The 21,877-nt window shown below is 41.3% G+C and overlaps 1 protein-coding gene across 7 annotated transcripts in view; it reads right to left on the bottom strand.

Moving 5' to 3' along the window:
- The window catches only part of MEF2A (myocyte enhancer factor 2A), a 91,763-nt gene that overhangs the window by 7,447 nt on the left and 62,439 nt on the right, over positions 1-21,877 (bottom strand). For 3 of the 7 annotated variants that reach the window (XM_061595299.1, XM_061595297.1, XM_061595298.1), the window contains 3 exons: positions 9,551-9,741; positions 3,720-3,846; positions 11-137 (listed from right to left, as the gene is read on the bottom strand). In XM_061595299.1, coding sequence (XP_061451283.1) covers positions 11-137; positions 3,720-3,846; positions 9,551-9,741 — 445 coding nt within the window. Of the gene's footprint in view, positions 1-10; positions 138-3,719; positions 3,847-7,512; positions 7,558-9,550; positions 9,742-21,877 lie in introns of all 7 variants that reach the window. The other 4 variants (XM_061595292.1, XM_061595293.1, XM_061595294.1 and 1 more) reach the window with 2 other exon arrangements.

The following is a 21,877-nucleotide window of genomic DNA, read 5'->3' as shown; positions in this document are numbered from 1 at the left end:
TCCAACTTACACAAGAGAGCTGAGGGCTGCTTGTCCTAGATGATGCTGTTGCCAGGCAGATACTTGTCCTAATGACAGCATTCCTGGGGAGTTAAAACCCTGCAGGGCCGACAGGTCTGCACTAGTCAAGGAATAATCTGAAAAGGGAGCAAGGGAAAAAAAAGGTTTTGTACCATGTATTCGTCAGAAAGTGTAAACTTCATTTTCACAAACTCATGGGTTGATGCCAGCTAGAACTGCATTGTGGGCATGCACTTGAATTCATGGGAATCTCCTCAAACGTGCTGTGGTAGGATGACTTTGGAGCCTGTTTGGAAGAATGTGATCTCAAATTGCTAACTTCACCTGAAGACCAAAAGAGTGAGCTTCTGTATATCCTTAAAATGGTGTGTTATAATTCATACCTGCCCTCCAACTCAAGTGATGCTCAAGGCCAGGCCTAAGGTGAACCAGCGTTTCGAAGGCTAATCTTTCATTTATGTTCTTGGATGATTTACTCAAAAGAAAATGGACAAATGGGAGATTTCCTCTTTCCCATCTCCCCTCACTTTTTCCCGCTGTGTAGTACTAGACGCCTTAGGTTGGGGCTAGCTCTTTTTACCGCTGTACTGCAGGGGTGATGTGGCTCTGGAGAGGGAGAAAGGTGGACCTTTCCCTTTAATTTCCTCTTGAAACATTCCCATATAGTGAATAGTGCCCACCCTAATCCCCTCTCCAGGATCTTACAATAAGCTGCTAAGGGCTTGATTTGACTAATTCCTTTTCTTCTGCCCTTCATCCCCCACCTCCACCCCAAACTGACAGGTCTCAATGGTTCTCAACCACAGACTTCATTGATAGACTCACACTGCCTGCTGGTTTCTGGTATCTTTAGACCCTTTCCCCACCCTCTTTCTAAAGGCTCCCCTGCCAGCCACATTCTGTAAGTCCTGGGATCTCACAGATGGTTTGGGGACAGTTTTGAGATTTAAAATTTGTCTTTCTTTTAATATCCCAATGTATAAACCTTCTGCATACCAAATGCAGAAGCTGCTACCTTATTTGGGGTTGACCCTGTTTCACTTCCAAACTGATAGGGATTCAGCATTAGAATGAACAATGAAACACAGATAACACAGGAACATTTTATTTCTACAATTTTAAAATCAGAATCTTGCAACCTAGAAAGTGAATCTCTGCAAGTTCATTGCGGGCAAAACAAATAAGGAATGTTATCCGGACAATGTGGACAAGCATAAGGCAAATTCCATTCTGTATCAGCTGCAGTTGCAAGCACCAATTTGAAACAAGGAAATCCGAAAACAATATCCCAAGTAGCATGGATTGCAGGCTGCCCTAAACGTATCGCAACTTATTCCCTGGAAGTTATGAGACTGGCTCAAAGGAGAAATTAAAAAAAAAAAATCTTCACAGTTACTTGTGGCTTTGTCTCACCTGCTTTTGGGTTCTGAGGCATATTGCCATCATCTTTGCAGTCTACAGTGCCACAAGAAGCATCGATGTTTGTTTTGCTCTTGGGGGGTAAAAACGGAAACGCTGACAGGAGCTGTGAGCCTGTGCATGACTATCTGCTCTCTGCTTGCCAGGGTGAAGTACAAGAATCCTTAATGCAACTTATATACCATAAATAAATTGTAGGTGCATTTCCATAAGGAATGTTGGAACAATAAGGTCCTGTGAGCTGCATAAAGAAAGTATTGAAGAACTGCTATGTTTCCTATCCTGTTTTTAGACCCTCTTTTCATTTTATGTGCTTCAAATGGCTGACTCAAATAGTTAATATACAATTTTTGATATACAAAATTGCCATGCTGTTCAGAAACAGCATGCTACTTCATTCACTGACTGGGATATTTGATTTTTAAATCTAGTATATATAGTGCTTAGATAGTTATCACTACTGATTCACACATGGGAAGTTATTTCAGTTCATCATTATCACTTGTTTTTCCTTCAAATTTGGAAAGAGAACTGCAAACAGTTTTCTGCACTTAATCACATTGTAATATAACTTAATATATGCTCTAGTCTCTTGGGGGGTAAAAGGAGATAAAAATGTGTTCCTGTGAGACAGCTACAATTTACATTTCAGGGGTTTTTTTTAAATCCAGAAATTGTCTAGAATATCAGAGACTGAGGTCAAGAGAATTTCTTTGAACAGCAGTATCAAGAACACTAAATAACCGAATATGCAAAATCAATCAAAACAATCATAACATATGTGGTCAGAGACTTCTTGAAAGTGAGGTTTGAACAGTGGTAGCTGGTGGCTCTACATCAGTGAGGCAGCAGAATCCGCTCTGGGTTTTAATCTATTCAAGGAGCTGTCCAAGGTTTGAAAGTCTACTGACATACAGCCACCAGCCACCATTTGGTTTGAATATCACTGAAAGGGAATGAGCATCTAATAGTGCCTATGGAACTATTAAGGAATATCAAAGTCTTTCAATTAAAATATAATTGCAAGACTTTGATATGAAGGAATATCAAAGTCTTTTAATTATATTTTAATAGGAGCTTTCAGGGATTGCATATTCCTTCAGATTCTCTGTTTAAACCTCAGATGCTTGATGGTGCGTCTGTCTAGGAGCTCATTCCTACAAGTGTGCCGTGCCAGCAACTAGGTGATTAGGATAAGGCATGCCCCCTGCTGTGCCAGCAGAATGTCACAGAAGTCCAATACTACATTGGCACAGATGATAGATTTCCTATAGCAAAATGAGAGTTGACTGGACCTCCAGTGACCACATCACAAACATAACAAGGTACTAGGCTGTTATTTGTAAACACACAGACTTTAATTTATCTTTGGTAGTGCTTGCTTTATACAAATAATCCTTTTTTTAACTTTTAAAAACTGTGAGCTTTCCCAGTGTAGCTATGACAACTTGCTACAGAAGAATCTGCAGATTTGATACCAAGAACTTCAGGGACCAAGTCAAACTCATGATTGAAATTCAAATCACTGTCTAATATACTTCAGAAATATATATTAATGGTTTAAAATGCCTAGGAAAATAAAAAAGGCCTTTGCCTGACACCAAAACGATAGCGAAGTAGGAGGCACCAGGCAAGCTTCCCTTGGGAGGGCATTCCACATTTGGGGATATGACCCACTCGCTTGCAGTCTGAAGTGACATATTCCAAAATTTTGCCACCTCATTCTGCACAATACATTAGTCAACTGATTGAAATGTTATGCTATTTTATTTGTTTCTTAATGTTTGTTTTACTCTATTGTATTTACCTTGAAAACATTTACCTTGAAATTTTTGATTAGCCACTGAAGGGCAGGAGATAAATTTGAGAAATAAACATTCTCGAATGTTCCCATGCATACAGAGCAACCTGCGGGCAGCAAAGTAGCACATCAGGGAGATGGATGCTTTAATGGTTTGGAAAAAGAGGGAGCAACCTTTTTTCATGGGAACCTCCCGGGGGCCACGTACCAGCCGTGGACGGGGCAAGAGGCAGAAATGAGTGACGCAATGAATGTGGCTCTTTCTGTAAGGAACACTACATTCCAGCCACACCAAAGCCAGAGATTTGCATTGGAGAGCAGGACTGGTGAGGAGTATGGCCTGAGGAGAGGCCTGGAGGACTGATCCAGAGGCCTGCCATTTACCCCCGGGGCCTGTGTTTCCCCCACTACTGGTTTGGAATCTTCTCAGTGGGTTACCAAAAAGAAATGGGGGAGAAGCGAGACGTGTGCAGCTTACCAGTGTTGTAGACTGTAGGCATTGCCGAATACACCAGTCCTTGCGGGGGCAAGCTTGGCGTTGTCACAGACACAACAGGCGTTGCGAGAGGCTGCGTAGATTGAGAACTGCTTAACCGCTGGGTGTTCTGTAAAAGGTTAACAAAAATAAAGTCAAGCATACAATGAATCAGAGTTCAAGGCACTTTTCTCCTAGCCTGGGGATTTTCTGTAAAGTTTTTTGAAAGCCAATACACATACTGGAGGACGAGAAGTCTAAATACTTTGATTTGTGAGCCACTGGCATTTAGTGAAGAGAGTGCTGGATTTAATTAAGGCAGGGATGCAATGACTGGCCTAGGACCAGTCAAGCTCAACCCATCTTACATAATGCTCAGATGGGACATGAAATATAAAGGTCATAAATAATAAATTAATATAATAATTTAATAAATTAATTAAAATATGGTGTCTTGTGTCCAGTTTTATTAACCTCAGTCCACCAAAAGCAGAGTACACATGCACATGCACCACAATACAACTCTCCCAAGTTACCCTCCAAGTCTTGGACATAACCTCAATTACAGGAAAAGGGGCTTCTACAGAGGATGTAAAAGTAGTTCAGGTCAACATGTCAGGTGTTGAGAAGGGTGGGAGAGGGAGGGTTGTCGTCAAGATAGAGTTTTGAAAAAAAGATTGAAGAAAATGGAACTGTCTAAGCAACTGAATTTCGAGACTTAAAAACTAGCTTTGAGATCAGCCAAACTTAATAGGCAGGGCAAAGAAGCTGCCCAAGGTGACAGAATTCAAGCGATGCTGGGCTTCCTTGCAAAACCAGAGTGAGCTGGTGTGGGAGGTGTAGAGGAAGAGGGGAAAATATAGTGGCCTCTACCACCACCACGATCTGGGGCAGGAGTGTCCCACCCCCATGCCATATTATTTCTCCAACTGCAATCCCTTTCACCTGCTCACCTCACCTAAGGAGCATGCGGGTGGGGGAGAACTATAGTCAGAAAAATCCTTGTGGACAGATAACCCCATCAACTGCCTAGAACAATAACAATACTAAATTTATTAGTATGCGGTATGGGGACAGCACACTTAAACCTTTGCTTTGCCTAGAGCAGCAATATAGGCTGAGCTAGCCCTGGCTAGCTGCAATTCCTATGACAAACATATGACCTAGATGCTCAGAGGAGGCTTTTCCATCTTTTTCAGCTGGCTGCATGCTTCCTTACAGGAAGCGCTCGCACCACCAGAGGGCAATCTCCTCCTATAGCAAGCATATTACACACCAGTATTTGTCCTTGCCTATGGGACTTGAGACACTTCATGCTACACTTTTGACATGTCACAAGATTTTGCACACGTGCCCCCTCCCATACTCAATGAAAACAGTGCCTTGAGCATGTCTGATGGAAAGGAAACATCTGAATGTAGCAAATAAATGAACACACACTGCAATAAATGCAACGATGGCTTAAACTGAATTAAAAACAAACATGCATCTCCTTCACATGTTGTGGACTGCATTGCAGGAACATGCCAAGTCTCATGTGTATGCAACACTCAAATGTTATAAAATGGAAAGCTGCCTTCAGCTAGCGGACCAGGACTGCAGAGTGTGCTTGAATCTCATCAACACCATTCATAAGCAAAGCAGTAGCTGCTGCAAAATGTTTTAAAGTCTTCTGTTTTTAAGATTTTTAAAGTGCTTTTGTTTGCTGCCCTGGGCTCCTTCTGGGAGAAAGGGTGGGATATATATTTAATAAATAAATAAATACCCTAACCTCTCCCTCATTTCAATGCATTCATGATGTAAAATATGAGATCTTAGCATGAAGATGATTGTCATAATAATAATGCTTCACATTAATACACCAAATATCTTCAGTATTTTTCAAGTTGTGCATCTCATTCTTGGGACACGGGGGAAAAAACAAACCTGTTGAGGTGGACTCTAATCCTCGTACTAAATGTGTTAGTCTTCATGGTGCCACAAAGCTGTTTTTGCAGTAGAAGCTTAACATGGCTACCCCTCTTCAAACTGTCTGTATGAACCATTGAGACTTGGATTAAAAATCACAGGTTGACCACAAACTGACCAACTCTACACATCTTCACTTCCCAATTTATAAAGTGATTGATCTCACGGTGAAAAAGAAAGATGCTAAAATAGTTATTTGTCTTGTGTCTTACATATAAATACTTGTGGCGGGTCATTGTCCACCAAGGTCCCTTCTAACTCTATTATTTAACATGGGTGGCATTTGCCAGTTGGGGATTTCTAACTGAGAATGGTAGTTTCAGTTGCACAGTCTCCACATGTCTATTTCAGTGAACAGACAAATCTGGGACTTTGGGCTAGCTGTCCAGTTCCAAAGTAGTGGTGAAGCTTGAACCAACCACAACAAAGGATACCATACTATATTCACATTGCCTAAATACCATGTCTGTTAAGGGTGTGGCCTTAATAGCTACTACTTCCCAACAGTTTGGAGCTTCAAGGAACATGGAACGCCCTTAACACAACATGTTAAGGTTTTCCCCCTTAATTTTCTTAAGGAAACAATTACCCTTCTGCATAAAATGCAAGGCAAACTACACAGAAGGTTATGCATTGAGGTCCTAAAGAAATATGTTGAGACACTAGGAGGAGAGACTAGCAGCCTCACAGCAAGATGCCATCCACAAGACAAGCAATACAAACAGGACAAAAATAGCACAGGATGGCAACTTCATTAGCAGAATTCTGCTAAGAGCCCCTTGTTACTCTTGCATTTTCCTAGGGAAAAGACATTTTTCCCTCAGGAAGTTGAACACAGGTGCAACAAATTACAGGGCTTTTGATAATCACTAGCACTTAGGATACATATGCAGAAGCAACAGCTTGTTGATAACCTGCCTTATACCTTGTACTAACCTTTCAACTGTGACTTGAAAACATATACATAGCACCCAACATGATGCATTCACCAAGACAAACACAGCAATCCCATGCTTTCATGCAACAACAGCCCTGTATCAGCAACATGTCTGGGATTAAATTAATTGACAAAAAGCACTGGAATAATGTTTCAATCAATTTCGTTTACATAAATTTGCAATGAATCAGTTCTTTCCAAAATGATTGCACTAGGACTGCAAAGATAGTACCGTAAAGAAAGCCAGGTTCTGGTCAACAAAGAGAGGGCCTTTCATGTGCCAGAGACCAAATCATATAAAATATTTTGTGAAAGGCTTTTTTAAAGGCTAAAAATTTTTTTCGTGTGCGTGTGCGAGAGAGAGAGAGAGAGAGAGAAAGAGAGAGAGAGAGAGAGAGAGAGAGCTTGCAATTGTATGTTTCTTTTGGTAAACAGGGAACCCCCTTGTGGTTTGCTTCTCTTGTAGAGCATGAAATTAACTTGATCTCTAAAATGGTGACCTCACCAGGAATGATGTAATCTCCAAGAAGTAAAGCAACAGCACCACCACCACCAAATCTGTGTTACAATTTACAGAACTTCACGAGCAAAGTAAATTACTACAATGTTTGGCATGGAACATAAGGCGTCTTAGAAGAAAATTTCAAAGCTCCCCAATGTGCATGGGCAGTTGCTGTTAGAGGTTCTGTCCCAATGTTCCCCTTTTCAACAGTCCATAAAAAATCTAACTTTTTTTGCCTAAGGTTTATGAATTTTCCATATTCTATTGGTCAACATAGAAAATTGCGATAAACCAATCGCAGCTGGTTTCTCTCTGCAGCAAAGGGAACATTGGTCTAAGTGACACCAGACAGTTAACATGAAAGCTCTTTGGATCTTGATGTCTCATACCAAATAGGAACCCAGACTCACCAACTCCAATTCATCCTCCTCCGACTGTACTCAGCAAATAAGAGGAATAATAAGGTTACTAAGAATAGGACCGAGCTCAAGAATGGAAGAGTCATGTTGGTGCTTGAAGAGTTAGCTATATTTAGCCTCACTAGTATTGTGAATTTACAATGCGATTCAGTAAGCAATGCTGCATTACATCTGACAGCATAAATCAACAAACCTATACTGGCCAGTCTGAAAAAGGGTCCACCTATAACTGGTTCAGATCCTGTATCAGCAAAGCACAGTATACTCCAGTGCTCACAAAGAAACTGCATTTGTTATGATTAGGATATTGTTTTAAATGGAAGAGGAACCCTAGTTCTGTTAAGGTACTTTGGCAGCCCACAACTCCACAGCATATTCAGTGCTGAAGTATATACATGGAGGTCAGCAGCAGCAATTCAGAGGGAAGGAAAAATAGACATTCCGTCTGGCTTTTGAGTTCTCCTTCACACCTAAAAACTAGCAGAGCAGGTGGCTCAAGATGATAGTTGGGCTACAAGTCCCCAACAACCTAAGAATCTCAACTTTCATTAGAACTCCCCATGTGTCTAGCTCTTGAGAGCAGAGCTTGGAAAAGTTACTTTTTTGAACTACAACTCCAATCAGCCCACTCCAGTGGCCATGCTGGCTGGGGCTGATGGGAGTTGTAGTTCAAAAAAGTAATTTTTCCAAGCTCTGCTTGAGAGTGTAGTAAAAGCTGGAAAGTGTGCAACAGTTCTAGTTTACAAGCTAGAGGTACTCCTAAGCTTGAAAATGTATTAAAGTTTTGGCTCAGAGGTTGGAGGCACACTGTGCCAGGATGTTCTGCATAATTCTTTGCCCCTCCCTCTGGCCAGTTGCATAATAGTTATGCCAAATACTCAAATATATGCAAAGTGTTGCATTTACATGTCAGATAGAACCCTGCTCTTGGTGCAGGAATGTGATATTATTTAGTAACCTCACAGCCTGCCTACTCACTCCCATTGTTTGTCTGTGTTAATACACTCAAAGTTGATTGGAAATACTCATTTAATAATACTTTCAAAGACAAAGGGTTGAGACACAAATGTGCTTTTAAGAAGTCTCAATCTGCTTTTTTATTTCTGTTTTGTTTTCACTGAGCAGGAAAATTAGGAAGAAGACTGCTTTTGAAGAATCACTTGGAAGCCCCTTTTTTGGTAAAATTAAAAAAAACAGGAATCAGTAATGTTCATATGGATAAAGTAGGGCATGGTATAAAAATTCTGCACATGATCCTTGCCATGGGGATAATGGGGAATGTACATCACGATCACATGAATAATGCAGAAATACGGCATATTTCTGAACAACCTCTATAAAGTTCCAATGTGGTTCAGTGTCTATAAATAAGGAAAAACCAGAATTCCAATAACTGCAGGAATCCCCAGTTCAGAAATTACTTTATATGTGCAATTAAGGGAGGAAAAAAGGAAGCATCCATGTCCTTGAGGATTGCTTCTCCCCTCCCCCCCCAAAGCCAATATTCGCTAGTTTGTGTGAACATGCCTTCCAGGAGAGGCATCTGAAGCGTGCTTGTGGTACCATCTGCTTGTCCATACAAATGGGCATGCTTTGTAGACAGCAGCTGTGTTCAGATGCAACACTAAGCCACTAACTATGGCCAAGCAAATTATCTAGTGCAGGTATGGGGAACTTTTGGTCCTCCAGACATTGCTGAACTGCAATCATCCCTGGCCACTGGCCACACCTGGGGCTGATGGGAGTTATAGATCAGCAACATCTGGTGGGCCAAAGGTTCCCCACATTTGATGTAGTGCATGCTGCCCAAGCTCTCCCACTTTGCCCCTTCCTTCACTGAGCAGGAGAAAAAATCATGGAGTGTCCAGCTTTCCATTATGCCTGAACCAGCGATCGTGGTTTGTTTCTCTCCAAATAAACCATAATCTGAAGCCAAGGTCTGATCTTAACTTCCCAGTAATGGCCTGTCTCTCTCCAAACTACAACTCAGTCAAAAAGCTAAACTTACCAATGGAGGCATCATGCCTTTGCTAGAGGGAGGGATGACAACCCGGAGATCTGGTTTGCGACTGTTCATTCCAAGGTTGCCCCCTCCAGGGGGAGGGGGAGATTTTGTAGGCATCACTTTGCTTAGTCCATTCCCACCCCCAGTGCTGCTAAGCAGGCCTGGCGAAGCTCGTGAGTTCACAAAACCATTTCCTAAAGTAAGAGATGGGGGAGAGGAAAAAGAAACCCACTTTAAGACAGAAAGATAAATATTCTTACATTACATCAGTGAACTCGTGCTCATCGGATCACTTTTTGATTTTACATGAGCTTATGCAGACACAGTAGTGTTCAGTGGTAAGCTGGGTGTTCTTGGGAACTTGTCAGGAACTCCTGAATAAGAAGATCAAGACTGGTGGAGAAACTTCCCTGAAAGGCAGCTTCTACCCCCGATTTGCCCTCTAAAATTGACAGCTTCACGAGAATGTTGATATATTCTATGGCAGGAGTTCCGAAGCTTTGGTCCGCAAGCTTCATTCAGCATGTCTGTGAAGAACACTTACATTTTGAACTCTACAGAATGCTACGGAATTCAAATACAACAGAATATCATATAAGAAATAAAAGCAGCAATAAAAATACAATTAGCAACTGTACAGCATCTAGCACAACACATTACAATTGCTACAACAGGCAAAAAAAAAACCATTAAGTGGTCCACCAAGGCCCTCAGCAATTTTCCAGTGGTCTATGGGGGCAAAAGTTTGGAGTCACTGCTCTAGGGCAAGGGTAGCCAGATGTTGCTGGACTCCAATTCTCATCATATCTGGGGGGAAGGAATCACACTGGCTACCCTTGTTCTAGGGTAAAACTCTCAGTTCTGGCTTAGCAATGGTGGGGCCCAGCAGGTCTGGCCAGCGCCCTGCATGAGCGTGTGCTCTTGAGCACACCCCAGAATCACCCACAACACGCAGGAATTCTGCAGCAGATAAGTCACTGAGGAAAGGATCCCTTGAAGCTAGAGAGTTTAGGGAACACTGCTATACAGGGAAGTGCGGGTGGGGAGAGAGAAACCCTACAATTTGCAGGCTAGAAAAGCAGGGAGGGGGGGGAAGGCGGAGAGAATGAGCACCTTTCCCTGAAAAAAAAAGTCAGTGTGGAGATGGCACCACTTTAGGGTATGATATAGCAGCTTAACTGCTGAGGAGGTGCAACAGTCAGAGAGTTGTTCTAATGCCATCTGTTCTTCAACATAGTATTTGCAGTTCCTTTAGCACTCTCGTCTGACACAGGGGCCTTCACACTTACGCCACCAAAGGAGGCATTAGATCCTGCTGATAGCAGGAACATCAGATCATAGCATATATGACCTCTGAATAACTTCTTCAGAAAAATAAATAAATAAAAGACCTGAGGAGTATCTTGATAAATATTTGTTTTTTGTTTTTAAAAACTCTGTGGGACAAATCCAATATACAGAGAGCCTTGTGGTGCATTAAGACCTATTTATTTTGGCGTAAGTTTGCGCTGCAATACATTTGACAATCTTTAAGGTGAATCAGGACTTGCTGGCATTTTTGTTACAACAGATTAACTCCTCTGGAAACCCACCATAGTTAACTCTGAAGTCCTGTTGATCTTAGTAAGTAATTGCCTATAACTGGGAGCTGGACCACAGCCAGCATGCTCATGGAACACTCATTCTTGGGTTAGTTCAACCTCATTTACACACAAACACAAAATCCAGAAACAACTGTTTATTGCAGTATGGCTGGCTGACACACCAAACAGAAGAATCCCACATGACAATGTTGTGTTGCAGGTACCACTTGTCTATATTATCTATCTCCTAACAGCAACCTGTTAAGTTATAAGACGATACAGTGCAAAGACACACAGGAAAGTGTTTCCCCATCACCCAAGAGGGACCTGTCATTCCATTTACAACAGAACAGAATTCTCCAGGATTCCATGAAATAAATGGAGGCTGCACAGGAGAGTTGCTGCACAGAATTCCTGATGCTTATTATAGCTTGCACAACAGACATGAAAAAAGCTTACTATATTCCAACAGTTGCATTTATCCTAAGATATCATTTCTCAAAATTCTCTGAAAAATCTCGATCCTGCAGCATTTCCTACCCTAACTGTAAAAGTCTGTGGAACTTTCTGTTAATAGACTATGAAACAATACAGGCATGAACAATATAATATTAATTGGTTCAGAGTACTCCCCTGCAATTAATATTATACTGTTCATGCCTGTATTGTTTCATAGTCTATTACTAGAAATTTTAGAATGTGAGGTGAAAGCTGCTCTTAAAATACTTGGAAGAAACAAATCACCAGGAACAGATGGCATACCAATAGAGTTGCTACAAGCTACTGAGACTGAATCTGTCCAAATTTTGACAAAAATTTGTCAATATGGAAAACTAAACAATGGCCCACAGACTTCAATATATATCCCAATTCCAAAGAAAGGGGATCCCAGGGAATGCAGTAATTATCAAACCACTGCCTTAATATTCCATGCAAGTAAAGTAATGCTCAAGATTCTACAACAAAAGCTCTTACCATATATGGAGCGAGAAATAACAGATGTCCAAGCTGGATTTAGAAAGGGAAGAGGCACCAGAGATCATATCGCAAACATACGTTGGATAATGGAACAGACCAAGGAATTTCAGAAGAACATCACCCTGTGCTTTATAGATTACAGCAAACCCTTTGACTGTGTAGATCATGAACAACTATGGAATGCTTTAAAAGAAATGGGGGTGCCACAGCATCCGATTGTCCTGATGCGCAGCCTATACTCTGCACAAGAGGCTACTGTAAGGACAGAATATGGAGAAACCAATTGGTTCTCAATCGGAAAGGGTGTGATACGGGGTGTATTTTATCACCCTATTTGTTTAATCTGTACGCAGAACATATCATATGGAAAGTGGGATTGGACCAAGATGAAGGAGGTGTGAAAATTGGAGAAATATCAATAGTTTAAGATATGCAGATGATACCATACTACTAGCAGAAACCAGTAATGGTTTGAAACGAATTCTGATGAAAGTTAAAGAGGAAAGCACAAAAGCAGGACTACAGCTGAACGTCAAAAAGACTAAAGTAATGACAACAGAAGATTTATGCAACTTTACAGTTGATAATGAGGACATTGAACTTGTCAAGGATTATTAATACCTTGGCACAAACATTAACCAAAATGGAGACAACAGTCAAGAAATCAGAAGAAGGCTAGGACTGGGGAGGGCAGCTGTGAGAGAACTAGAAAAGGTCCTCAAATGTAAAGATGTATCACTGAACACTAAAGTCAGGATCATTCAGACCATGGTATTCCCGATCTCTATGTATGGATGTGAAAGTTGGACAGTGAAAAAAGCAGATAAGAGAAAAATCAACTCATTTGAAATGTGGTGTTGGAGGACAGCTTTGCACATACCATGGAATGGGCAAAAATTCCAATAATTGGGTGTTAGAAAAAATTAAACCAGAACTGTCACTAGTAGCTAAAATGATGAAATTGAGGTTATCATATTTTGGACACATAATGAGAAGACATGATTCACCAGAAAAGACAATAATGCTGGGAAAAACAGAAGGGAGTAGAAAAAGAGGAAGGCCAAACAAGAGATGGGTTGATTCCATAAAGGAAGCCACAGACCTGAACTTACAAGATCTGAACAGGGTGGTTCATGACAGATGCTCTTGGAGGTCACTGATTCATAGGGTCGCCATAAGTGATAAATGACTTGAAGGCACATAACAACAACAACAACTCCCCTGCACCTTATTTATTACTGAAAGTTCATATTAGAGGCATGCAAAAATCAGAATGTTATTGGCTCTTCATGTTCTTAAGCCTCCTGGGTAAATGAGCTAGACACAACAGTGGCTTTCAAACTTCCTGCTTTTCACATTAAATTCATCTACCATACTCTGATTCTTGATGCATGTTCTAGGGCTCACACGTGCATGAACCAAAGATGGGCCCTAGAATCATAGAATCATAGAGTTGGAAAGGGCATTGTAGGCCATCGAGTCCAACCCCCTGCTCACAGCAGGAAATCCACAGCTAGAGCATCTCCTGCAGATAGCTGTCCAGCCTCTGCTTGAAGACATCCACCGAAGGGGATCCATTGCCATTATGGCAATGCATTGCTGGAAAGAACAGTAGTGAAGGGCAAGCTGTCTTTCAGAGAAGCTTAGTTGTCATTAGCAATCGTATTAAGGAATCCCAGTAAAGCTTTCAAGGAAACCTGGAACACAGTTTGAAACCTGAAGGACCGAATAATGCCTCACAATTCTGTATGAATGTAGACCTATTAAAGTGTACCATTTGTCTGTTGTTTTTGTCTGCATGCCACTCTTTACAAAGCTATCTCTTTCTATACTGTATGAGGACAATTAAGCAGGCAGGACTCACATGAATCACCATGCCAAGATGTACAGAATGCCACATAAAATGCCTTCAGCAATCTCTAGCCTCTGTGGCTGCTCAGAAAAATATGACCCAGTGAGGACTTTTTGCTGAAAAGAGTGTAGTGCATTCTGTGCATTGGCTGTGTTCAGGTGCAATGCTCAACTAGCATTATTTGAATGAGCCTTGGTCTTGTAAGCTTCCCCTCCCCTCCACTAGTGTATCCACAATGAGGAGATAAAACGTTTGGCTTCCATTTTCAGCTAAGCATGGTTTGTTGTCATGTCTAAACCGGATAAACTGTGGCTAGACTTAACTATGGGTTAGGTAAACAAAGCCAACTTCAAAATTCCAGTTTGTTTCCACAAACCATAGTTAAGACTAACTACAGATTATCTGAGTTTGGAAGTTCAGATGCCATGCCTTCCAAACTCCTCCTTATAGCAATGCCAGAGAAACAGGGGTGTGGGAAGCACACCAGTCTTATTCCTCTAACAGGACCACTCCTCCTATCAGATCTGCTCTTCAATCCAAGTCTCTCTCCCCTTTCATTCTTCTCTCCCCACTGTGAGTGACACAGGAACAAACACCCGAGCCTTCTCAAATTATACAAAGAGGGGAGTGGGAGCCAACAAAACCCAGCAAGACTTATGCAGACATGCCTGCAGTTGCTTAAAGCTGAGTGCTGCATGACCATCCCATCCTAGCTGGTCTCTTCTCCATCTGCTTTCTCCATGTCTACTTATTTTCCTCACGGCTAAGTGATGAGCAAGGCCTGTCCTTTTCAATTCCCTTTTTGCCCCTAAAACTAAGTGTCATAAGGCCCTTCTAATAATCAGGCCAATTCTGAATCTATATGCCATTCTATGGCATTCTGCGGCCTCCCTGGCATTACAGGAAGGGAGACAGACAGGTAGGATTCTTCCTGTCGAGTGCCTGGGAGCCAATCAATCTTTGAAAACAAAACAAAATAAAAAATCAGGTCAAACTTGCATTGCTTGTAGCTAAACACCATTGAAAAAATCAGAGGGGCTCAAAGATATACAGCAAATCACACTTTCAAATACAAATATTGAAATTATTATGTATACAACACATTGCCCAGATCTTAGACATGCTGCAAAGCAACCTCTTGGGCAGTCTCACACTCTAGAATGCTGGGGAAGGTGTGGAGTGCAAAGATGGTGGTTGAAGTTAAAGCAAGAACATCTCTCACCCCTCATCTACCTTGTAACATAAGGTAAGGGGCAAAGCCCTGCTCTCCAGAACAATTTTGAAGGAATTATTTCCTCCACCATGAAAAGAGATGGAAAACTGCTTGCCTCTTTCTTTGGAGAAGGGTGGGGGGAGGATTTACCTGAGCTGAAGAGAGGGTTTCAGCACTGCACTAGTTTTAGGTACTAAGTAATTATTATTTTGAATTTTGCGATTGTGTGCATGTGAAACCCCTAGGTCGTAAGGCTCCCATTATATATTTTCTGAAGGCAGTATACAAGTGTCCTTCAGAATCGCACATTTTAATGTTTGAACAATTGCACTATGGCTGTAGCTTAGCAACAGTGTTGCACAAACTGTAAATATTCCTGCATGTGGAAGAACATGCAGTAATTGTAACCAGGCTAAAAAAGATGGGAATCTTGTCAAGCATTTGTTTCTGGCCACACACTCAAAAACAGTTTGTGGGATCCAAGCCAAAAATGAAGAGTCATAAGAAGACTGGTTGGCACACACAGTCAACAGATAGGCAGTATTTACACAACACATCAAACTGATTCTTAAAAAGTTGACACTAAGCATTTAACCAACTCCATCTGCTTCTTAATAGTCTATAATAAAATTAGTTGACAGAGGCAACCTTGAAAAGCAAAGAAAACACATAAAGCAGGGGTAGCCAACATGGTGTCCTCCAATTATGCTGGACTCCAATTCCCATCAACTCCAGTCAGCATGGAGTCATAGCTGAACATCATTTTTTGGAGGGCACCCCGCCTTAAAGGGTGACCAGCTGTAAGTCACTCACTAGATTGTCCCCATTCACTAGAACAATATCAGCCAATGAAACTGGTCTTATACAAATATAGGTCAGACCACTAGGCCAGTTACTCCATCACCACCTAATTCCGACTGGGGCTTGAACGTGGAACCTTCTGAATGTAGAATACCTGCTACCTCCACTGAGCAATGACTACTCCTCAAAAGGGATACTTCAAGGTGTTTCTTAATCTGACATGCATAAACTTGCTCCTGCTGTTCAGTATCAGCCTGGAATTATAGACAAAGCTGTAGCAACACCACAATTGTTTCTGCAGGCTCATGTGTACTGTGATGCCACTTGACATCGGTGTTAATGGCATTATAGCATAGCACAGCCCATGCAACAACTACCACCCAGATTCAGAAGGGAAGGAGATCAGGAGTGGTGGACCTGCAGCATTTGTATGACATTAAACGAAAACCCTACTAGTATTCGGAGATAGTATGCCCAAATTATTAGCATGCTGCCATGAAAAAGGCAAACAAATAGCTACATGATGGAACAAAATGGTGGCTAAAGCAGGCAATCTTATTCATACTTAAATAACAGTTTGGTTAAAGAAAAAAGGGAAGGATCAGGGCCACAAAGGCTTGTATGTTTCACAGGATCAAGAGAAAAGGTATCAGCTAAGCACGGGGGGTAGCATTCAATGCTAATCCTACTCAGAGTAAACCCATGGCAGTTGATAGAGAAGACTAACTTAGGTTCATTCACTTCAATGGGTCTACTCTGAGTGGGACTTAATTGAATACAACTTTAAGAAAAATAGGCTTCCCACAATACCCTTTGGCGGTCCAAAGACACAGAAGTGGTGGACACAGCCACTTATCCCTCACATTCTGAATTATTTGGAAAGCATCATATGGGAAGGCTTGGAAGAGCTTACACCTCACCTAGAAGGCTGTTACATCTCCTTAGGATAGCCTGCCTTGCACTTTGAGACGCAGAACATATCACATGTTTACTCTCATCAGCCAACTCCTTTAAGACAAAGGCTAATGCACCATAGTATTCAAGATCACCAATATAACAGCCTGCGCTTGCTCTCTAAGCTACCAACAATGTTAACTGTGCATTAGCATTTTCTTGTAACATCACAGTCTGCTGCTTCAGTAAAGTCCATTAAAAATGGAATTCAGCTGCACTGGACACAGTCATAGAAGACAGCTGCTTGAAGCTTGTATATTATTCAAAAATCTTTTAACAAAAGAGCTGAAAAGGCCATGCACTAAGTATATTTACCTTGAGGTCCACTCATCCTTCCATCCATCCGTGGTCGGTAAAATGAGTACCCAGCATATGCTGGGGGGTAAAGAAAGACCAGGGAAGGAACTGGCAAAACCACCTGATATATACGGTGTGCCTAGTAAATGTTGAAAGTCGTCACCCTAGGAGTCAGAAACGACTCGCACTACAAGTGCGGGGACACCTTTACCTTTAATCCCCCTTAGTTGCAACAGTTTCTTCAAACCACATGTGCTCATGAATATTTACCTGGAAGTTCTGTTTGTGTGAGAAGTCATGTTGAGCACAACATAGTTAACCAAAGAGTGTGTGTGTGTGTGGGGGGGAGAGAGTGCCTCTTGTGTTGAAAGTATTGCTGATCCTCTACATACAGTCTTCTTCCTATTTTGATGTCTTTATCTAGAAAATGGCTCTGCCTTCTGGCAGGCAGAGTGCTTCACAACAGTGTGCCTGCTTGAGTGAGGGTCTGCACAGAAGCTTATGTCTGATAGTGGCATTAAAGAGTATGAAATGTCCTCTGGAACACTGACAGTCCCTTGTAAGAAGGGCTTCAGGAAATGACTGTATTGGGTGTGGAAGGGAAAGCAGAACAGCTTTAACACACAGGCTGCCTGCATGCTTGATGAGAGTAATATGAATGGTCTTTAAAAAAAGAGAGAGAAAGAGAGCGAGAGACCCCTGCAGTGATACAACTCCCATTCAAGAGACCATGAACACCTATCTAAATCCGGAAATATATTTGTTCTTCAAAACCTTACAAGCTGCCTTACTTGATGCAAACCTTGGTAAACCAAGAATATCAAATTATAAATCCAAGTGAAAGGGCAGCTAAAAGCACAGGATTTTTTCACATAAGGTCAGGAGCCAGAGGCAGATAATGATTACAAGATGATGTAATCATCATGCAGCTTTCCCAAATGAAGCTAGGGTAACTCTTTCTATGCCAGCTTCCTCTTCCCAGCAAAATGCATGCACACACATCAGAGCCACTAATTTGCACCTTTTAAAAGCAAGAGAGAGAGAGAAAGAACTAGTTACTTGGGAAAGCATTTGAGAAGAGGAGCTGTTGTGTTGTGCTTTTGCTCCAAACAGTGTTTTAAAAGCAATTTGTGAAAATTATTAAAAGTACTTTCATATACTGAGCAAATCTAATGGATTGTCTGTTGTGAATCAAAGGCTTGAAGACTTTTTCCTTTTTGAAAGGAAATGTCGATCAGGATAAACCAAAGAGCAATGATTACTACTAATATCTTCAGTCTTTCTGAGAAAAAGTGCTGCTGTGTGAAGTAATGTAAATTCAAAACTAAAAATAGTAAGAATGCCAACTATTTGCTCCATTATCTTAACATTTTAAATATGATATGCCTAATTGCATGCCTTCCAGTCAGACATTGTTTAATTCTATCATCGTGCTCTGTATTTCACAATACAAACTGCATCATCTGGTAACAACCAAGACATATGACTGGAAAGCACTGCCTGCCTTCAGTGTTAACCTGAAAATGAATTACGGCTGTTGACGTCATTCTCTTTACATTTCACAGCAGAAAAACTGGAAATGTGTATATGGTTTGGACAAATCAAAGCTTGGACAACTCATAAGTGATTACAGAAAAGGGTATTTAAATATGCGACTTTTCCCATCCTGAAGCCTTTTTTATTGCATTACTTTTTAATTAAGTTATACCCTGCCTCTCTGGTGAAAACTAGTTCCCTGAGGTAGTTTAGGGTTAAGCCATTATGGGCCACACAAAATCAAATCATGACTTAATGCAAACCCATGAGCTCCATGTGAGAAGACTGACACCTCATTCCTTCCTTACTGTTTTGGTGCTGTGTCATGCCAGGTCAGCTAAACCCGGGCTCATGGCTTGGCTCTCCTGCACCAACCATGAGCTGTAAGCTAAGAACAACCCACGGATAGCCTGGTCAGAGCTAAACTATGAGCCTGGTTTGGGACATTATGCTAAGTCACGTCATGACTTAGGTTGACGCAGTGCAGCAGCAAGATGACTAGGGAAGACCAAAGCAGCCATGATCATCACAAAAGCAGCAACATGACCTCTCCTCCACTCTAAATTATACTGCTGAACCAAAGAAGGCTTGGGGTAACCAGGAGTGGATTTTTGTGTGGAAGGAATGTGCACTCCTGGCCTCAGAACTCTTTTATTTTACGTACACATTATTTGACCAAGCTCTGGTTGATGTATCACAGGATTCTAGTGAAAAACCAAGTAGATCCTGTGAGCCTGCAGTCTGCCCAATGTCTTTAGAAGACAGACACAAGGACAGACCCACATTCTTGGGTTTAGGGATCAGGTTTTTACGTTGATAAAAAGGTATCAGCCTCACAATTGTTTTTATTCTTGTGTTAATTTATGTGGGCTTTTATGCTCTGTGGTACCACCTTGCCTATACTTTTTCAAGTAGCAATTTCTAAAATCTAATACATGACTCTCACAAATCCATTAGAAGAATAAAATTCAGATAGGGTTTATATTTAATGGAGCTTGAGAGGCCCATCAGCCCATGTTCCTCCAAGAGAGGATTATCCAAGCATTTTCACAGCTTGATTCCTTTTCCAGTCTGCCTCCTAACATTCCTGTGTTACCTTTATTTTACTTCATTACAACACCAACATTATTTACATAGTAACCATGTGAAATGCTGACCTAGTTCTCTATCAGAGTAGGACACATTTGCCTTTCAAATGTGGCAGCTGTCTGTCTACTTCCCATCCCACCTCACACTCTCAATATATTTTAATTTTTCTATAACAGCTGGTAACACTGAGCAATCAGCCCTGGGAAAAGGTTTTCATAGGCTGCCAATTCATCAGAGTCCAATTCAAAGGGCTTTTAAACCCTAAACAGCCTGAGTCCTGATTATCTCAGGAAATGCAGAGAGGGCTCATATGGAAGGAGGCAAGTAAAATCTGCAAGGCCCTACTTCACTGTATTTCTTATGGAGATTGCTCCTCCTGGAGGAGAGGGTCTTTTCAGTTGCGGCCCAGTGCTTTGGAATGCCCTCCCCCAAGAGGTTCAGACAGCCCCCTCCATACTGTTTTTTTGTTCTCTTTAAAATAAAATACCAAAATGAGCAAAAGACACGCAAACCTTATATATAATGAATATATACACAACTGAAAATGCTGTTATTGATTAATATATACTAAATACAGAAGTACGTGAATTTATTTCAATATACTGGTACCGTAAAACAAAAGTTGCCTTAAAACATTAAAATCCACCTTTTATTGCATGAAGTAATGTTTTCTTTGCAGTATTAAAAATGGTTTCAAATTTACTAGAAAACTATCTTGCAGTGCAATTATTTTCCCCCCTTTTACTATAAAACATGTTAATTTTGCCATTAAAGCAAAGCCATATATTTTTCCTGTCTTACAGCACCTTCCCTACAGACTCTCTTGGTGTTAAGATCAGCAGAGAGGACCTTCTTGGCAATTCCACCACCCTTAGAAGCTCAAGGTAGTGGTGGTCCATGAGGGAGAATTCTCTGTGGCAGGCCCTAAATTGTGGAATTCCTTCCCCACAAAGGTGCATCTGGCCCCTTTACTATATAATTTTCAATGTATGCTGAAGACACACCCCTACCCAGGCCTTTGCCAGTTGAGATGTATATTTTAGGACCCACTCTAAAACAAATTGCAATTGCCAAGTATCAACTGTTTTTAATCTTGTATTTCAAATTGTTGTGACCCACCCGGGGACCTTGAGGTGAAGGGTGGATCAAATTATTACCAACAACTCATTAGGAAAAAAAATACTGGGTCCAATGGAAGTATATACTATAATCTTTGATACTAAGCATTTTGTATTTTTCCAATATCTCCTTGTTGTTTTTTGTGAAGACACCACTTCTTTTAGAAGGAGTTTAGACAAATTCATGGGAGATAAGGCTATCAATGGCTATTAGTACATAACCTCTAAATACCAGTACCTGGGATTCACAAATGGGGGCAGAGTGCTTCCCATCGCCATCTGGCTGGCCACTATGAGAACAGGATGCTGGACTAGACTGGCCATCCACAAATACGTATGTACATCTATGTTAAATGATTGTGGAACATCTGTCCCGTCCTAGCCAAAAGACAATTCATGAAGCAGTTCACAGCAACAGGAAGAAACCTTTTGTCCCTGCTGGCTGCTGGGTCAAACTTGGAAATCATACTTTGTTTTTGCAGCAACAGACTAACAGGGCAGTCCTGCTGGATAATAAGCGTCATGGCACCATTAACATTAACAAGTTTATTACAGCATAAGCTTTCGCAAACTACAATCCGCTTCATCAGATGCATCAAGTGTAATAATCAGTTATCAGGTATATACACATGGGTATAATGGGGGGAGTGATGTAGAATTTGGCCAGACTGTAGTTTTTGCATTTTCTTGTTGCTAAACTCCAACTGGATATGGAAAATGGAGAATTAATTTGGACATTTGAGGACAATTACCTTGGTTTTCACCTGTGCTTATAACTATTTAAATGCTGAGGGTTTAAACCAGGGTGGCTAACACATGGCCCTCCAGATGTTGCTGAACTACAACTCCCATCAGCCCCAGCCAGCATGGCTAGAAATGATGAGAGTTGTAGCTTAGCCACATCTGAAG

Source organism: Rhineura floridana, chromosome 14, assembly GCF_030035675.1.
Source record: "Rhineura floridana isolate rRhiFlo1 chromosome 14, rRhiFlo1.hap2, whole genome shotgun sequence".
NCBI classification, from domain to species: Eukaryota; Metazoa; Chordata; class Lepidosauria; order Squamata; family Rhineuridae; genus Rhineura; species Rhineura floridana.
This window is presented reverse-complemented; position numbering and strand designations above follow the sequence as displayed.